At 40.6% G+C, this 15704-nt stretch overlaps 1 protein-coding gene across 2 annotated transcripts in view; it reads right to left on the bottom strand.

Annotated features, from left to right (window-relative positions):
• Positions 1-5463: 5463 nt before the first annotated feature.
• LOC122563760 (potassium voltage-gated channel subfamily KQT member 4-like) overlaps positions 5464-15704 on the bottom strand; it is a 631877-nt gene continuing 621636 nt past the window's right edge. For both annotated transcript variants that reach the window (XM_043717964.1, XM_043717965.1), the window contains one exon: positions 5464-12339. In XM_043717964.1, the coding sequence (XP_043573899.1) occupies positions 12127-12339 (213 nt within the window). In that variant the 3' untranslated portion in view covers positions 5464-12126. The remainder of the gene's footprint in view (positions 12340-15704) is intronic.

Below are 15704 nucleotides of genomic sequence, written 5' to 3'. Positions count from 1 at the left end.
TTCCTTTTGACTGGTGAATTACTCCCCTTGACATTCCAGGTGCACCATTTAATTTAATGACCAACCATAATCGTCCGGGCAAGTCCAAGACCCCTCGGGAGAAGAAACCCCATCCAAAACATCCCGAGCATAGAGCATATAAAATTCACAAAAATAGAGATTCTTTAATACACTCACACCAATATAATAAAAAACTATTTCTAAATAGAAAAAATATAAAACATATATAAACAGAGATTATCCCCCCTGTTTCCAGGGGGCATCACTTCCTTTCCAAAAACCCATCATATCCTCTCCCAACCAGTGCCCCACTCTCGACCCAGGCATCCCATAATAAAATAAAGAAAATTCAAGTGTACTATAAAGCTAAAGTTAACAGTGAGTACCATACCCCTTCTCCCCCACCCACACCAACACCTAGGTATATCTGGTAATGTCAATACTATGTGTTAGAGGAGAAAGTGAGGTCTGCAGATGCTGGAGATCAGAGCTGAAAATGAGTTGCTGGAAAAGCGCAGCAGGTCAGGCAGCATCCAAGGAGCAGGTGAATTGACCTTTCGGGAGCCCTGAAGAAGGGCTCATGCCTGAAACGTCGATTCTCCTGCTCCTTGGATGCTGCCTGACCTGCTGCGCTTTTCCAGCAACTACGTATTAGAGTTTCTTTTAACAAGGTTTCCTCCAAATCACATGACTGGTGATGCCTGCTTGTTGTTGACCCTGCTTGGGCTAATTGTAACCAGTGGCTGGCTTGCTGAGGTTCTTATTCTATCGTGTTCAGGAGAAGGCAAGCCTGCTATGGACAAGGTATTCACCAGATGTCTATCATTTCTGAAAAGGAAACTCTCCCTTATTGAGTGAAATCCATTTGTTCTTTTTGAAAGAGAGATCAAAGAAAAATCTTAAAGTTGCATTTCCTGAGCAAGCTATGTCTGCAAAACTTCAAAGACAACCTTGTATGATTAGTGATTTGAGCACTCGTATGAGCAGATCAATGCTACAAACTCCAAAATATTCTATCCTTTACCCTTTTGCCCATGAAATAACTCTATAGAGGCCGATATTCCATCATCAAGTCACCCTTTATTTACACATGAGCAGCCCTTGACTTTATTACTGCCTCATTCAGAGTCAGCTACCTGAGTGTCAGGATCTCTGACACACTTCCTTTCTTTATATCAGTCAGGGCTCCCTGATTGGACCAGATTAATAGCCTCAATCAGGGAACTCTGATTCTATGATATCCAGTTGGCTGACCTTGTTACAACCACCATAGCCTGTGTTTATTCTTTTAGAAAACCAAATTCTGTAGAGAAATTTGCATTTTATTCTCTTGTCCTAAAGACTGTGTTTGTATTTACTTTGGAGCTTTATTAACTCTATGTTGGAGAGGGCCATACTTGTTTTCTTTTATTTTCTCATTTTGTTTTAGTTTGGAACTGTGAGTTAAATTTAAGAGTTGAACTATGCACGGTGGCGCAGTGGTTAGCACTGCTGCCTCACAGCACCAGAGACCCGGGTTCAATTCCCACCTTAGGCAACTGTCTGTGTGCAGTTTGCACATTCTCCCCGTGTCTGCGTGGGTTTCCTCCGGGTGCTCCGGTTTCCTCCCACAGTCCAAAAATATGCAGGTTAGGTGAATTGGCCATGCTAAGTTGCCCTTAGTGCTAGGTGAAGGGGTAAATGTAGGGGAACGGGTCTGGGTGGGTTGCTCTTCGGAGGGTCGGTGTGGACTTGTTGGGCTGAAGGGCCTGTTTCCACACTGTAAGTAATCTAATCTATGAACAGCAGCTTGTTTAAAAGGGCCTGATAACAAGGACATATGTTTGCTGTCAGAACTAGGCCTGCTAAATGCCTGTTGTAAGGATATTATAGGTGAATCAGTACTGAGACATTACTGTGCTCAGGGCTGGTAACTGATTAGATGTTGAATTGGTCAATAGATAAGGACTGGCCCTAACGAGCCAACCAGAGATAACGTTGATTAAAAACGAGAAAAGAGAGCACCAGATTTTCGCAGGACGTGGTATTATTTTTAGAAACTCCAGAGACTGTAGCCATTCTCTTCTCTCTGGATTTCTTTCCAGTTATTACATTGTTGAATGTTTGAAGTAAAGAATCCCAGTCTGCGAAAAATAGGTAAATATTCGTATGAGAAAGTGAGGACTGCAGATGCTGGAGATCAGAATCAAGAGTGTGGTGCTGGAAAAGCACAGCAGGTCAGGCAGCATCCGAGGAGCAGGCGAGTTGACGTTTTGGGTAAAAGCACTTCAATATTCCTAGGAGTCTGCAGAAAGTTTTTGCCCTAATCAATGACTTCACAATCTAACTAAGGGCGTGCAGTCGTGGCTTTCTTGGTTAAAGCACCTGCCTAATACACAGGAGATTCAAGTTTCCGCTCCCGGCAGTGCTTGTCTTTGTCGACAGCTCATTGTTGTACTTTCTCGCTAATGTTGCGTAAGGGGAGCACGGTGGCTCAGTGGTTAGCACTGTTGCCTCACAGCACCAGAGACCCTGATTCAATTCCCGCCTCAGGCAACTGTCTGTGTGGAGTTTGCATGTTCTTTCTGTGTCTGCGTGGGTTTCGTTCGGTGCTCTGGTTTCCTCCCACAGTCCAAAGATGTGCAGGTTAGGTGAATTGGCCATGCCAAATTGCCTGTAGTGTTAGGTGCATTAGTCAGGGGTAAATATAGGGGTATGGGTCTGAGTGGATTGCTCTTTGGAGGGTTGATGTGGACTTGTTGGGCCAAAGGGCCTGTTTCTACACTGTAGGGAATCTATCTATCTATCAAATACTACGTACAGGTTCTGCATGCCTGTGAACAACTCATTGTCAAAGGACTTAATGAAGGCCTGGTATTTATTGCTTGAACTGGCAAATTACTATTAAATTCTTCTTTTGTATTTAATTTACTCCTTAACTGTATATGGATTAGAGTGGTGCTGGAAAAGCACAGCAGTTCAGGCAGCATCCGAGAGCAGTAAAATCGACGTTTCAGGCAAAAGCCCTTTATCAGGAATACCTTCTTAATTGTATCTGTCAGCCTGTCTATGTGAGAGTGGAGGCTTATGATCAAAGAAAATTGGGTTTAGATTGCCAACATTAAATAGATTACCTTGTCATTTGTCGCTGTTCTGCGAAATCACATTCTTAATAATAATTTGTTAATTTTTGTTTGAGTTATAAATCTTGGTGTCCAAGATCTGTTATTTGTCAGGTCTACTTAAGAACAATTGAGCAATTTGAAGCTCATTGAATATTTTGTTTTCATTGTGTTGTGATCCCAGTGATACCAAAACATGATTTGTTTGGCTTGTCCCTGTGTCATAACATATATTATAACATACATAAGCATTGCAGCAGCACTGAAACAAAACTGTTTTGATAACAATCAAATAATTGTATTTATTAAGAAAGGTGCTTGAGAGATCATGCATATGCAGTCTTGTGAGTGTGTAGCCAGGGAGTCAATGTGTTCCTGGTGTATATATAAGATATTAGGAGAATGTTCAATATAGGTATATCTGCACACTGCGAGTGTGTGTAACATCTGGTGTTTGTTTGCGTGTAAATGTGTTACATGGATATGTGCGGTGTACGTTGAAGTGATATATGTGAAGTTTAGTGTGTAATACAAGTAGTGTATGTTGTATTAAGTATGTCTTTACAGGGAATATATACAATGCCTGGTATGTGTCTATAATGAAAGTGTCTGCAATATCTGGTGCGTGTATGCACAGACTGCCATGGAATGTCTGTGTGCATATATGGTTTTAGGTTAGATTAGATTACTTATAGTGTGGAAACAGTCCCTTTGGCCCAACAAGTCTACACCGATCCTCTGAAGAGCAACCCACCCAGACCGATTCGCCTACATTTACCCCTTCACCTAACACTATGGGAAATTTAGCATGGCCAATCCACCTAACCTGCACATTTTTGGAATGAGGGAGGAAACCGGAGCACCCGGAGGAAACCCCTACAGAAACAGGGAGAACGTGCAAACTGCACACAGACAGTTGCCTGAGGCGGGAATTGAACCCGGGTCTCTGGCGCTGTGAGGCAGTAATGCTATCCACTGTGATTCAGTGTGTAGTGTCTGATATGTGTACATAAGGATGCGTACAATGTCTGGAGTATGCAAATACAAGGAGTATGTACAATATTTGGTGTGCCTAAAAAGGGAGAATGTACATTAACCAGTATGTGTATAAATGGAGTGTATGAAATCTTGTATATGCACATGTACATCGGAGGCATGTGTCTGTATGCAATGTTTGGGTGTGTGTACATGCAGCCGAGTAGCATGTAGTGAACATGTATGCACAAAGTCTCTCCGGTGCCTGGTGTGCACGGATACAGAATGTGCAACCAGTTTCTGGTGTGCGTTTATACAGGGAATGTGTGGAGTATCAAGTGTGTATGTATAATTCGAGTGAATGTAGTGTTTGGGGTGTTTAAGTAGGGAATGCATGCACTGTCTAATGTGTACATCCACAGGAAGTGTGTATACGTCTGGTATGTGCACAAAGTGCTGCAATATCTGGTGTCTGCATGTATGGTTCATGTTTATACTGTGAATGTGCACAATATCCTGTTTGTGTATAAATGGATATATGTAACATCTAGTGTGTTAGTGTTCGGGAAGTATGTGCAATGTCTGATGTGTGTGTACACAGGCAGTATGTGCATGCACAGACAGGGAGGGTAATCAATATCTGGAGTAGATGTCTGCAGGGATTGTGCTGAAAGTATGTTGTTGGGGCTTGTGTGCAATGTCTGGTGTGTGTGTATAGATGGAGTATATGCTCAATGGGATTGTGTGCAATGCCTGCTGCACATGTGTATATGGAGTTTGTGCATTGTCTGGTCTGTTACATTCAGGGAGTGTATGCTGTAGCTGTTGTGTGTATAAGCAGGGAATGTGTGGTGTTTTCTTGTGTATTTGTGCGTGTAAATGTGTTACATGGACATGTGTGGTGTATGTTGAGGTGATATATATGAAGTTTAGTTTGTCATACAAGTAGTGTATGTTGTATTAAGTATGTCTTTACAGGGAATATGTACAATGCCTGGTATGTGTCTATAATGGAAGTGTCTGCAATATCTGGTGTGTGTATACACAGACTGCATGGAATGTCCGTGTGCATATATGGTTGTGTGTGTAGTGTCTGATGTGTGTACATAAGGATGTGTTCAATGTCTGGAGTATGCATATACAAGGAGTATGTACAATATTTGGTGTGCCTATAAAGGGAGAATGTACATTAACTAGTGTCTGTATAAATGGAGTGTATGAAACCTGGTATATGTGCATGTACATCGGAAGCATGTGTGGTGTTTTCTTGTGTATGTGTGTGCCCAGAGTTGAGAAATATTAAATCATGTTGGAGAATTTCTGGAATAAATAAATAAAGAACAATGGATAAATCACAACAAACGGACAAATTCTTCATAACGTTTATTATAATAAATAACATTTCATTATCTTAGTGAGGTACTAATTTCTTTTGTTAAGCAGAACTGGATAGAAGCTGGTTAGGATTGTCTTGCGGCTAGGGTCTTTTATTCTGGTTGCAAGGGGACACTATATTCTTGGAAATCATTGGAAATTAAACAAACATCTAAATGGCACTTTGAAAAACTTCTCCCCTAATTTTGTTCAGATATGACACTCCTCGTACCAATATTACTTGCTTAGCGTGGCTGGAAGGACATGCATCTCATGCAGATGATGTCGGTGAGACAAAATGTGCAACTCTTCCATGACATGCAGTTGCCACGTGCGATTGGTGTAATGCATAGATATGGTCCACCTTTATCATACAGCCTACACCCCAGCCCAGTATAACGTAGTGGAGCCAGGCCTAGTTACAATCAGGCTAATGAAGCTAGCATGTTGGCTCTTGGATTACTAATTATTATTATTAATTAATCATGATTAATAATAATATAACAATAATATGCTACGAGTGTGGAAGAAGCAGTTTTTCTCAGGTTGTAAAGCCTGTTGGATGCTATGGGTTGGGACGGTTAAACATGCAATGGCATCATTGAGATGCAAGAGACCCACACCAGGAGAGACTGTTCTGTTCATAATTACTTATTTCTTAATCCTTACAGACTAAAGTTTGAACAGCAGAAGAGTTGTTCATTACTCCCACAAACTCTGGTGTAATGTCAATAAAGAGTTCAGCTAGCTTGCAAGATTGTGGCCCCGAGAGTGGGATAAATCACCCACATAAATGAATGCTGTTGTTGCAATTGTGAAGGAGTGAAAAGGACATGTTGCCATCAACAATGGCTGGGGAGAAGGTCAGCTGGGGGTTGTTTGATAAAGTCATGCATCCACCACACCAAGACTTATTACAACTTCATAGATCAAAATCTAATGTTAAATGGCCTGCACACAACAATGGGAAACAAACTCCATGACCTGCTACATGGAATTTGTAAACAGTTTTAACAGTTAAAACTGCTTACTGACTAGCCACAGAATATTATGTCCAAAACAATTTCCCATGCATTGATGTAACCATACATGGAGGTGAAAGGCAGAGGATAGGTTTCCAGCTCAGAATCACAATCTATTGTTAGGTTTACAGCTTAGAATCACAACTATTGATACCCAAGGTGTAAACTGTGTGTAAATGAAAATGGTTAAATATTTCATCATCATCTCCTCTCTCCCCATTGTTGTAGTGCTTACCCCAGATTCATCAAGGTCTCTTCTGAAGCTCTGCCCCTAGGAAACTTAAAGTCACAAATCCCATGAGTAAATTATTACTCCCCACAGTTTACAATGAGCTGGGTTTCATCTTTCTTCACTTTAGCCATGAACTGAAGATTTGTTTGGCATATTCTGACTTCTGTTTTTCAGTTCTATTCCAGTACAAAGAGATTTTCACTTTCCAGTTCAGCAACATTACCACATGAACGAACAATGGCATCTGTGGGCTCCTCTCTTAGCCATGGAGCAGTCAAAAAGGAGGACTCCTTCCCTTACAGTCCACTGGGTTTGTTCAGCAGTCTGTCTGTGTGGTGGTGGAGTCCCACTTGATGCCAGTAAATGTCAGTGAGGGCAGAATGTGGTGGGTAATTAATCATTTTTTTGGATTGACCGGCCTCTGATTGGCAGATAGTCATATAATGAGCTTTCTGTTGCCAGTAACACTATGGTGTAGGACAATATCCAACTCTCCCTATCAGGAGTGCTTTATGCTCTAAAGAACTGCCTGTCAGACAACTTCATTTCTACATAATGTAATAAAAAATTCAAGGTTTGTTTAGAAATTGAAGTCTTCAAACTGCAACTGTGGTTTTACTTCTTGACCCCTGGATTACCAGCCTAGGAATATGAACCACCACACCACCCTAACAGTGCAAATAGAATTTCCACCAATTAAAAGGCACTTCTCATCACTTCATTTGTTTTGATCACCACCCAACATTCTGTTCCGCATCTGCAAAACCATTAAGTTGGTACGAAGTTTGGCTGATCCTCTTCGAAAAGTCCTACGCACTAGTTACTTTCTGACCTAGATTGATTACTGTAACTTGAGGTTGTGTGTCTCAGTGAGAGTGCTGTGCTTTCTGATCCTCCACCTATTACCCCCTTTTCACTCTCCAACAATTCTTGATGAGACATGGGAAGAGGATGAAGGAATGAACACATCTTTTTTAATGGGTACAGTTGTGATGGCCAAACAACCTCCCCGAAATGCCAAATTGTAAAAGCTCTTCAAGTCTAAAATCGGCTTCACCCAATTACCTCCAGCGTTCTCTACTACTCAGGTATGTTCTGCATAAAAGCCCCAGCCATGTTCAATAAAAGAAATGGATCAAACTGGCTAGTGTGAGAACCATATCAGAAGTATGCCTTATCATTGAAAATAATGAGCCAGGCCACAGGGTGTGTCAGAACAGTACAAGACACCTACAGTTCTCTGTGTAAAATGGATTAAACATAATGGCCCTGATCATTTGTTGGAATTTTTTGTACAAAATCTACATGGAGTCTGGAGATGGTCATTGGTTACTCACAATGCATTATTGTACAGACATCTCACATTATCTCTTACAAAACAAGGTTTTCCAAAAAAAGAATGGATCTCTCATCATGTGTGGGTTACCTGCTTTCACAGAAAGCTCTAAAACAATGAAGTTGTGATTTTTCAGAAATGCAAGATTAAAAGTCTCAGAAACTTCATCTTCTATAGCATAACAGCCATGTGTGTTATACAGTCTATTCTGATATAATGCAATAGTTCCATTCCTGTGCGATCCTGCATTATAAGAAAATTGTGTAATAGCAGCACCATGTAAATCAAAGGGAACAGAATTGTGTTATAAGGAACGTTCATGTTCTACAAATAATGGTCTAAATTATTCAATCGCATTATAGCCAATTGCATTGAAGAAACGTGCGTTATAGCAGAACTGACTATACCTGTGATTGAAATAAATGATGGATCCCTTTTCCTCACCTTGTCAGCTCTCCTAATCAGAAGTTTAATTGGACTAGGCACTTTGGGAAGTGCTGTATTAACAACTGTTCAAGTGTTGTTTGGAGGTATCTTGTAGCTGTTTGTCCAATCACTCTTTATTTAGGGACTATGTTACTTTACTCTTTGACAATCTTTGTGGTTCAGATTTCATGCAATAGACACAAAGGTTAAATCAAAAATCTGGACAATCCATAGATATTAAATTGGAAGCTAAGAGAAAGTAACTTTAAAGGAGATGAGAAATACAATAAAACTGGTCGATGCACCTACTGAGCTCAGGCTGACATGATACTTATACAGTGGCTGTAGGCCCAGAATAAGAGTGTCAACACAATCAGTAACACTAACACCAGTGACATCAACATCAGTAACAATATTATTGGTAACACTACCATCAGTGATACCGTCAACAGTGACATTGTCATCTGTGACACTGCAATTAGTGACACTACCATCAGTGACACTACCATCTGTAATTACAGCAATCATTAACACCGTCATCATAACACCATTCAGTAGCACTATCATCAATGTGACAGTACCAACACTGTTCCAAGAACTTCAATGTGATGCGACCAATGATGTGATTGATGCATCAATGTGATAGTAAAATCAGTGATTTATCATCAGTAATAAGCTAACTTCAGTGTGGCTGTACCATTGTCAGTGTGATCCAACAAGATGACATGACCAACTGAATCAGTCTTGTGTTTCTCGCTGTTACTACCATTTGGTGTGATATAATGAATGTGCTGTCCTGACAGAGAAACAGCTGTTGAGCACAAAGGTTAGAGCATGTTATCCAATATATTTGCCCTGGCTAGTGGACATGTTCCAATCCAGTACAACACATTTGTGAGAATAGCCTTCAAGACAGCCTAAACTGCCCAACAGGCCATTGTTGCTCAGTCCACCTTCACATTACATGAAAAATAAATAAAAACAAAGTCCACAAAGCTCAACCCAGCTGGGATTCTAGCCAGGCATTCAAAATGTGATGCAAGTAAACTTTTGTGTTATGGGTGGACAGTGTATAGGTTCTCTCAATGGTTTAACAGTTCTGAATTTCCCAAGAAAATAACTGACTTCTGGTGTTCAATAATAGTTGCAAGGAAAGGAAAAATTTCTGCATTATTTTGTAAATCAGATTGTCAGAACACACTGTACACCTCTCTATATGGTACCTCCTGACTGCTGAGTATATGTCAATGAATTACAGATAACATCAGACTCAATTACGCAAGTTACTTAAAAAGGGAAATGAACCTTCTGAACTGCCTGTAATATCTCATCTCTTAGTCACACCTCGTACTGTGTTTTATGTCGTTGAAGCTCGCTGCGAGCAGAGATTTTGTCTACAGTTCCTCTTATGCCAAATCCAGCTATTTGGTTCCACTGACCTCATGAGTAGGCAGCAAATCCACTATGTCCATCGATGATGCCATTCAGGGTATGACAGAATGGAACATTTCAGCATGAAATGGCTCAGTTGATGGTACTCTTCCCTCAGTCAGAAGGAGGTTGGTTTATATCCCATATTAGCGAGAGCGCAGTGCAGTGTTGAGAGAGATAACTGCCTGGTGTTCACATGGACATTAAAGATCCCAAGGCACAATCTGAAGAGCAGGGAATTCTCTCAGTGTCCCGACTAATATGTTTCTCTCAGTCAACACAACCAAAAATACACATTATTATCTTATTGCCATTTGAGTTTTTTTGCTATTTGCTAATTGCCTGGCAGATTTGCCTGCACAATAGTCATTGTACCTGAAAACAAGTGTGAAGCAACCTGAGATTTTTCAGAGGTGGTAAAGTTCTTCTTTAACTGTCCACCCTGTCTCTAACCAGCAATTTAAAAGCAGAAAACACAGTAACAAGACATAACTGAGAGGTACAGATATAATTCCCTTGTCTGCATTCTTTATAACACTTAAAATGAGTGGTGATTCAGTGGAATTTATTCCTCTTTAAACTCATATGACTTCTCAAGTAGGATATGTGTATCAAGCCACATGAAGGCGAAAGGGTCTCTATGATAATTGGCTAATGATGTCCTAACAGCAGCAATACCACATTTTGCAATTTTGTAAATAAGTTATTGTTTTTTGTGAGATAGGATCGTGCGAAGAATCAGCCATCTCTCTATTTCTCCTTTGCTCTTATTTGCTTTTGCTCTTCTATCACATACATTAAAAAGAAACTTGCTGTGAAGCAAGTTTGTGTGTAATACCCATTAGAATGTGCTTTATTCAGACAGCTCAACGTTTAACTTGGGGTTTCTGGTTAGCCACTGTACCTTTGCATCTGTGGATGAGATAACAGCTGGTACCTGAATCATACAGGCTAACAAATAGACACGGAGCTGCAATTAGTAATGCTCATACACTCCTTTCTTTAAGTATTGTTACTAGGGTCCTGATAAACTGAAATTCCTGAAGGGGTTTTGCCGGAAACATCGATTCTCCTGCTCCTCGGATGCTGCCTGACCTCCTGAGCTTTTCCAGCACCCCACTCTCGACTCTGACCTCCAGCATCTGCAGTCCTCACTTTCTCCTGAAAAACTATCTTATTCCTTAACTCAGCATGAACTAAACATCAGATTGGGATAGATTTCTCTTGGATTTTATATTCTGCTTCCTCTCTGAGGGTATCTGAAACTCACTGAGAAATGTTGTCCTGCTCTGATGTCTTATTTGTCAGCTGCACTTGGATTTTGAAAGTTTGTGTTTGCCAGCATTTCATTTTATAGCCCTTCATCAATGTAGCTATAATTCACATCGTTATATCTCAAACTTTTCAGTAAGTCCACTACCAGGCACCACATTTCCCATCTCAAATAAAAACAGGAATTGGTTCAATTGTTCCTTAAAGAATTTTGGTAAATTAGATTTTCCCAGTCCTTTCTATAATATGCTGTCTTGCTTCAGAAATAGATATCTTTAACACTCTCTAGGAAGGACATTACAATACTGATGGCCAAAGACAAATGGTCACACCCTAGCAGAATGTTGATCTTGGCCAGAGTCCTGAGAATTTGATTGACATCATTCTTCAATGCAGCTTCTGTGAATATAGTGCTAAGTTGTGTTCAACTTGACCTTTCATATGATTCCTTTGGTGCAGCAAGTTAAGCAAAAACCAGGGACCTCAGACACACCTTGAATATGATAAATTATTTCATTGGAATGTTCTGAATAGAAATTGGAATTCCTTCATTAGCTTGAAATCTTATTAGTTTCTTTTTGCAAATGCTACATCTTTTACTACGGATTGCCTTGTGCACTATTGAGTTGGGGCTGGAAGACTTCAAAAATGCCAGGTGGAAACCTGTCACAGGCCATATTGACAAATTGTGTTGGCCGTTTCAGAATCATAGGAGATAGCAGATCATTTTATTCCCACTTTGGACCAGTAGTTGTCTTCGAGGTCACAGAAGATATCCTTTGTCATGTTGTTCTTCAAAAGTTGATCACTGGTACCGAAAAGACATCATTAAATTAAAATGCAAAACAATAATGATGGCTTTTAAGATGTCTTCTTAGGTTTGTTTGTGCCAATCCACATAACCACGTTCAGTCAGGTTACAAAATCAGCAATGGTCACCTGGACCTTTTAATAACCTTACTCTAGATTTGTGGAGGCAGATAGGTTCAACGTCTGGGTAGACATAGAGATATCTGTAGTATCCACTGGGCTGTGATAGTCAGAGGTTAGGTCCTGGTCAACTAGAGGAATGTTCATTGCAGCCAGTGTCAATGCTGTCACTGAACCTTTGCTTAAACTCTGGCTGTAGATCATCAATAACATGTCCAGCTTTTGTTCAATGGACTGCACCTAGAATAGACGGAGAAAAGACAGCGTACAATGAAACAAGGATACAATGAAAGAAAATTATTAATATTCATAGTGTTCAAATGTCAAGATGGTGATGTAGCCAATAGTATAATTGGTGATGTAGTAATGTGTAATTAGGCATATCATTCTCTTTCTCATGGGAGATGCTTGGAAGACAATTACAGGAGTAAGCTCTAGAACTTGTCCCACCATTCATTTTGATCATGCCTGATTTGTGACTGAACTCCATATTACCCTTGCTCTATACCTTTTAATACTTTGGGTTAAAAAAATATCAATCAAACTCAAGATTTTAAAATCCTTGCTGTTTCTGGAAGAGAATTCTATACTTCAACACTTTTTTTTGTAGAAGTGTTTCCTAACTGTACACCTAAGTTTTAGACAACGGCCTATTGTTTTAGACTCCCAGTCTGCAGAAAGAGTGTATCTGCAACTATTTTATCAACTCTATGCAATATGTTGAAAACTTTGATCAAATACATTTAGTGTGCTAAATTCCAGGGAAAATGAAATGGTTTACATTATATATTCCCTTAATTTAACCCTTGGAGATTCGATATTAATGACAGATTCCCCATATGCTTTGACGGGTGAGTGTTGATGTCTGAGTGAAAGACCTTCAGAATGTCTAATTCAGGGGCATTCAATGGTGAGTGTTTTCATCATCAACTGACTGTAGAAAGAGACCTTTGGCACTCTGAATAGCATGGTCTTGATAGCAGCAGCAGCAGCTTATAAGAACTTTGGTGTTACGAATTTTGGCTTGCAACTTAGGTTGCCGATAAATTTTAAACAGTGAAAGTATATTAATCTAGTTTTTTAAGTGAGAATGGTTGGTTGCCATATCTCATAGCCAAAGAGAAATTACATAAGAATCATGTCCTGTAAATTTTTAATCCATGTTTTGAGACAAAGTCCTTGCTCTCCTCAAATCCTGTCTGTTAATCTATTGAACACTTGATAAAATTCTGCAAGACAACAAGTGGTGTTGGTGGAGAATATAATCCCGATGTAGCAGAACATTTGAACTGAGTTGAGGGGTGTATCATTGATTGTGATTATCAAGTCTTAGAGTTTATGGCTAGGGACAAGTTTGTGTAAAATCTCTGTCTTTCTCAGACTTATTGTAATGCTGAAACATTCTGAGGATTGGGTTCAAAATCCTTAAAGTGCGTGCACTCTGATAGTAAAGTTTCTAACAAACCAGAGTCTGTTTAATAGCATTTCTGTGATCTTTGTGTGAGCCTTCAGACTTTCCAGGTTGAAGAAGTTGCTGTTTGCATTAAACTGAATGGAGTCTCCTATGTGAAGATCTTTGAATGAAAAGTAAATGGCAGACAGACCTGGAAGCTTGTTAATGCCATTGGAGACAGGAAAGGCATCTCATGAGGCATTATTCTATATCACACTGACCACTGCACGATCATATCATAAGAAGAGCCTGTACATCATTTCACGGCACTTCCACAGGTCTTCATAGTTTAAAGTGGTGTAGCCCTTGATCAAGTAAATCAATACTATATACAGCACCTTCTTCTGTTATAGGCTTTTCTGGAAGTTAATGTGTTGAATAGATTGTATTGACCAATCTGAGTCACGCCATAACAGAGAAAGCTGCACTGTGATTGCTGGCTGACCAAGTTTGCAAGATGAGTGAGAATCCTGTCACAATCTAAACTTGAGCATATCGAACTACATTATTGTAGGAAGTAACACACAAAGCTCTCCGACTCAGAGGAAATATAGTAAGCTTGACATAAATAGTCGCACAGATTGGTGATTTCACAGAAGATAACAAAGGTACTGAAGTTTCGGCACTGCTGCCTCGCAGCGCCAGAGACCCGGGTTCAATTCCCGACTCAGGCGACTGACTGTGTGGAGTTTGCACGTTCTCCCCGTGTCTGCGTGGGTTTCCTCCGGGGGCTCCGGTTTCCTCCCACAGTCCAAAGATGTGCAAGTCAGGTGAATTGGCCATGCTAAATTGCCCGTAGTGTTAGGTAAAGGGGTAAATGTAGCGGTATGGGTGGGTTACGCTTCGGCGGGTCGGTGTGGACTTGTTGGGCCGAAGGGCCTGTTTCCACACTGTAAGTAATCTAATCTAATCTAATCTAAGAATGGATGTCATTCATAGCACAGCCTCTGAAATCCTTGGGTTCATCAAATGATAGCAACAGGATTGCTTCCACAAGCATGACAAACCAATGGATAAACACCTGCTAATCATCAATCAGAACACATACTACAGAGCAAAGTAAGAGCAACAAACGATGTATAGCAGAATTTAATGGCATCAAAAGATTGCCAATAAACATGACCTTCTCCAAGAAAGTCTGTGATCTGTCTATGGCCCCCAAACCAGTATGATATCCATCTTCCCAGCGGACATTGACGAGCTCCTAATGAATAGGTGTAGCATTTTCTTTCATTCAATAGAGACTTTAACAATCTCTGAGGAGAAAGTGAGGTCTGCAGATGCTGGAGATCAGAGCCGAAAATGTGTTGCTGGAAAAGCGCAGCAGGTCAGGCAGCATCCAGGGAACAGGAGAATTGACGTTTCGGGCATAAGCCCTGAAGAAGGGCTTATGCCCGAAATGTCGATTCTCCTGTTCCATGGATGCTGTCTGACCTGCTGTGCTTTTCCAGCAACACATTTTCGACTTTAACAATCTCCTCAAGCAAGAATCCTCAGTGAGCAAAGATGTTACTGAATCACTCCCAAAGCAGTATATTCTGGATGTGTTTGCCCTTGTTCAAACTCAAGCTGGAGTTACCATGATCATAAAGCAAATGTCTGAGTAAGCTTCCAGGAATCAATGACAGTCCCCTAAGTATTCAAATACATGGAAAACCTCACATGGTCAGGCCAATTTTGCTTAACCTGGAACCAGGGCATTTCAGGTTACAAGAATGTTTCAATAACTCATCTGTATAAACAGGAGAGAAGCAAGTTCATCTGTGACAATTATTGTGGTATTTCACCTCTTTATATTAGATTAGATTAGATTACTTACAGTGTGGAAACAGGCCCTTCAGCCCAACAAGTCCACACCGACCTGCCGAAGCGCAACCCACCCAGACCCATTCCCCTACATTTACCCCTTCACCTAACACTACAGGCAATTTAGCATGGCCAATTCACCTAACCTGCACATTTTTGGACTGTGGGAGGAAACTGGAGCACCCAGAGGAAACCCACGTGAACATGGGGAGAATGTGCAAACTCCACACAGTCACCGGAGGTGGAATGGAACCCACGTCTCTGGCGTTGTGAGGCAGCAGTGCCGCCCACTGTGGGAAAATTTTTGCAGGGCTTTTCTGAACACCCAGATCTGGCATAATTTGGT

This window comes from Chiloscyllium plagiosum, chromosome 27 (assembly GCF_004010195.1).
Source record: "Chiloscyllium plagiosum isolate BGI_BamShark_2017 chromosome 27, ASM401019v2, whole genome shotgun sequence".
NCBI classification, from domain to species: Eukaryota; Metazoa; Chordata; class Chondrichthyes; order Orectolobiformes; family Hemiscylliidae; genus Chiloscyllium; species Chiloscyllium plagiosum.
The sequence above is the reverse complement of the archived record's forward strand: the minus strand, read 5'-3'. Positions and strand labels throughout refer to the sequence as shown.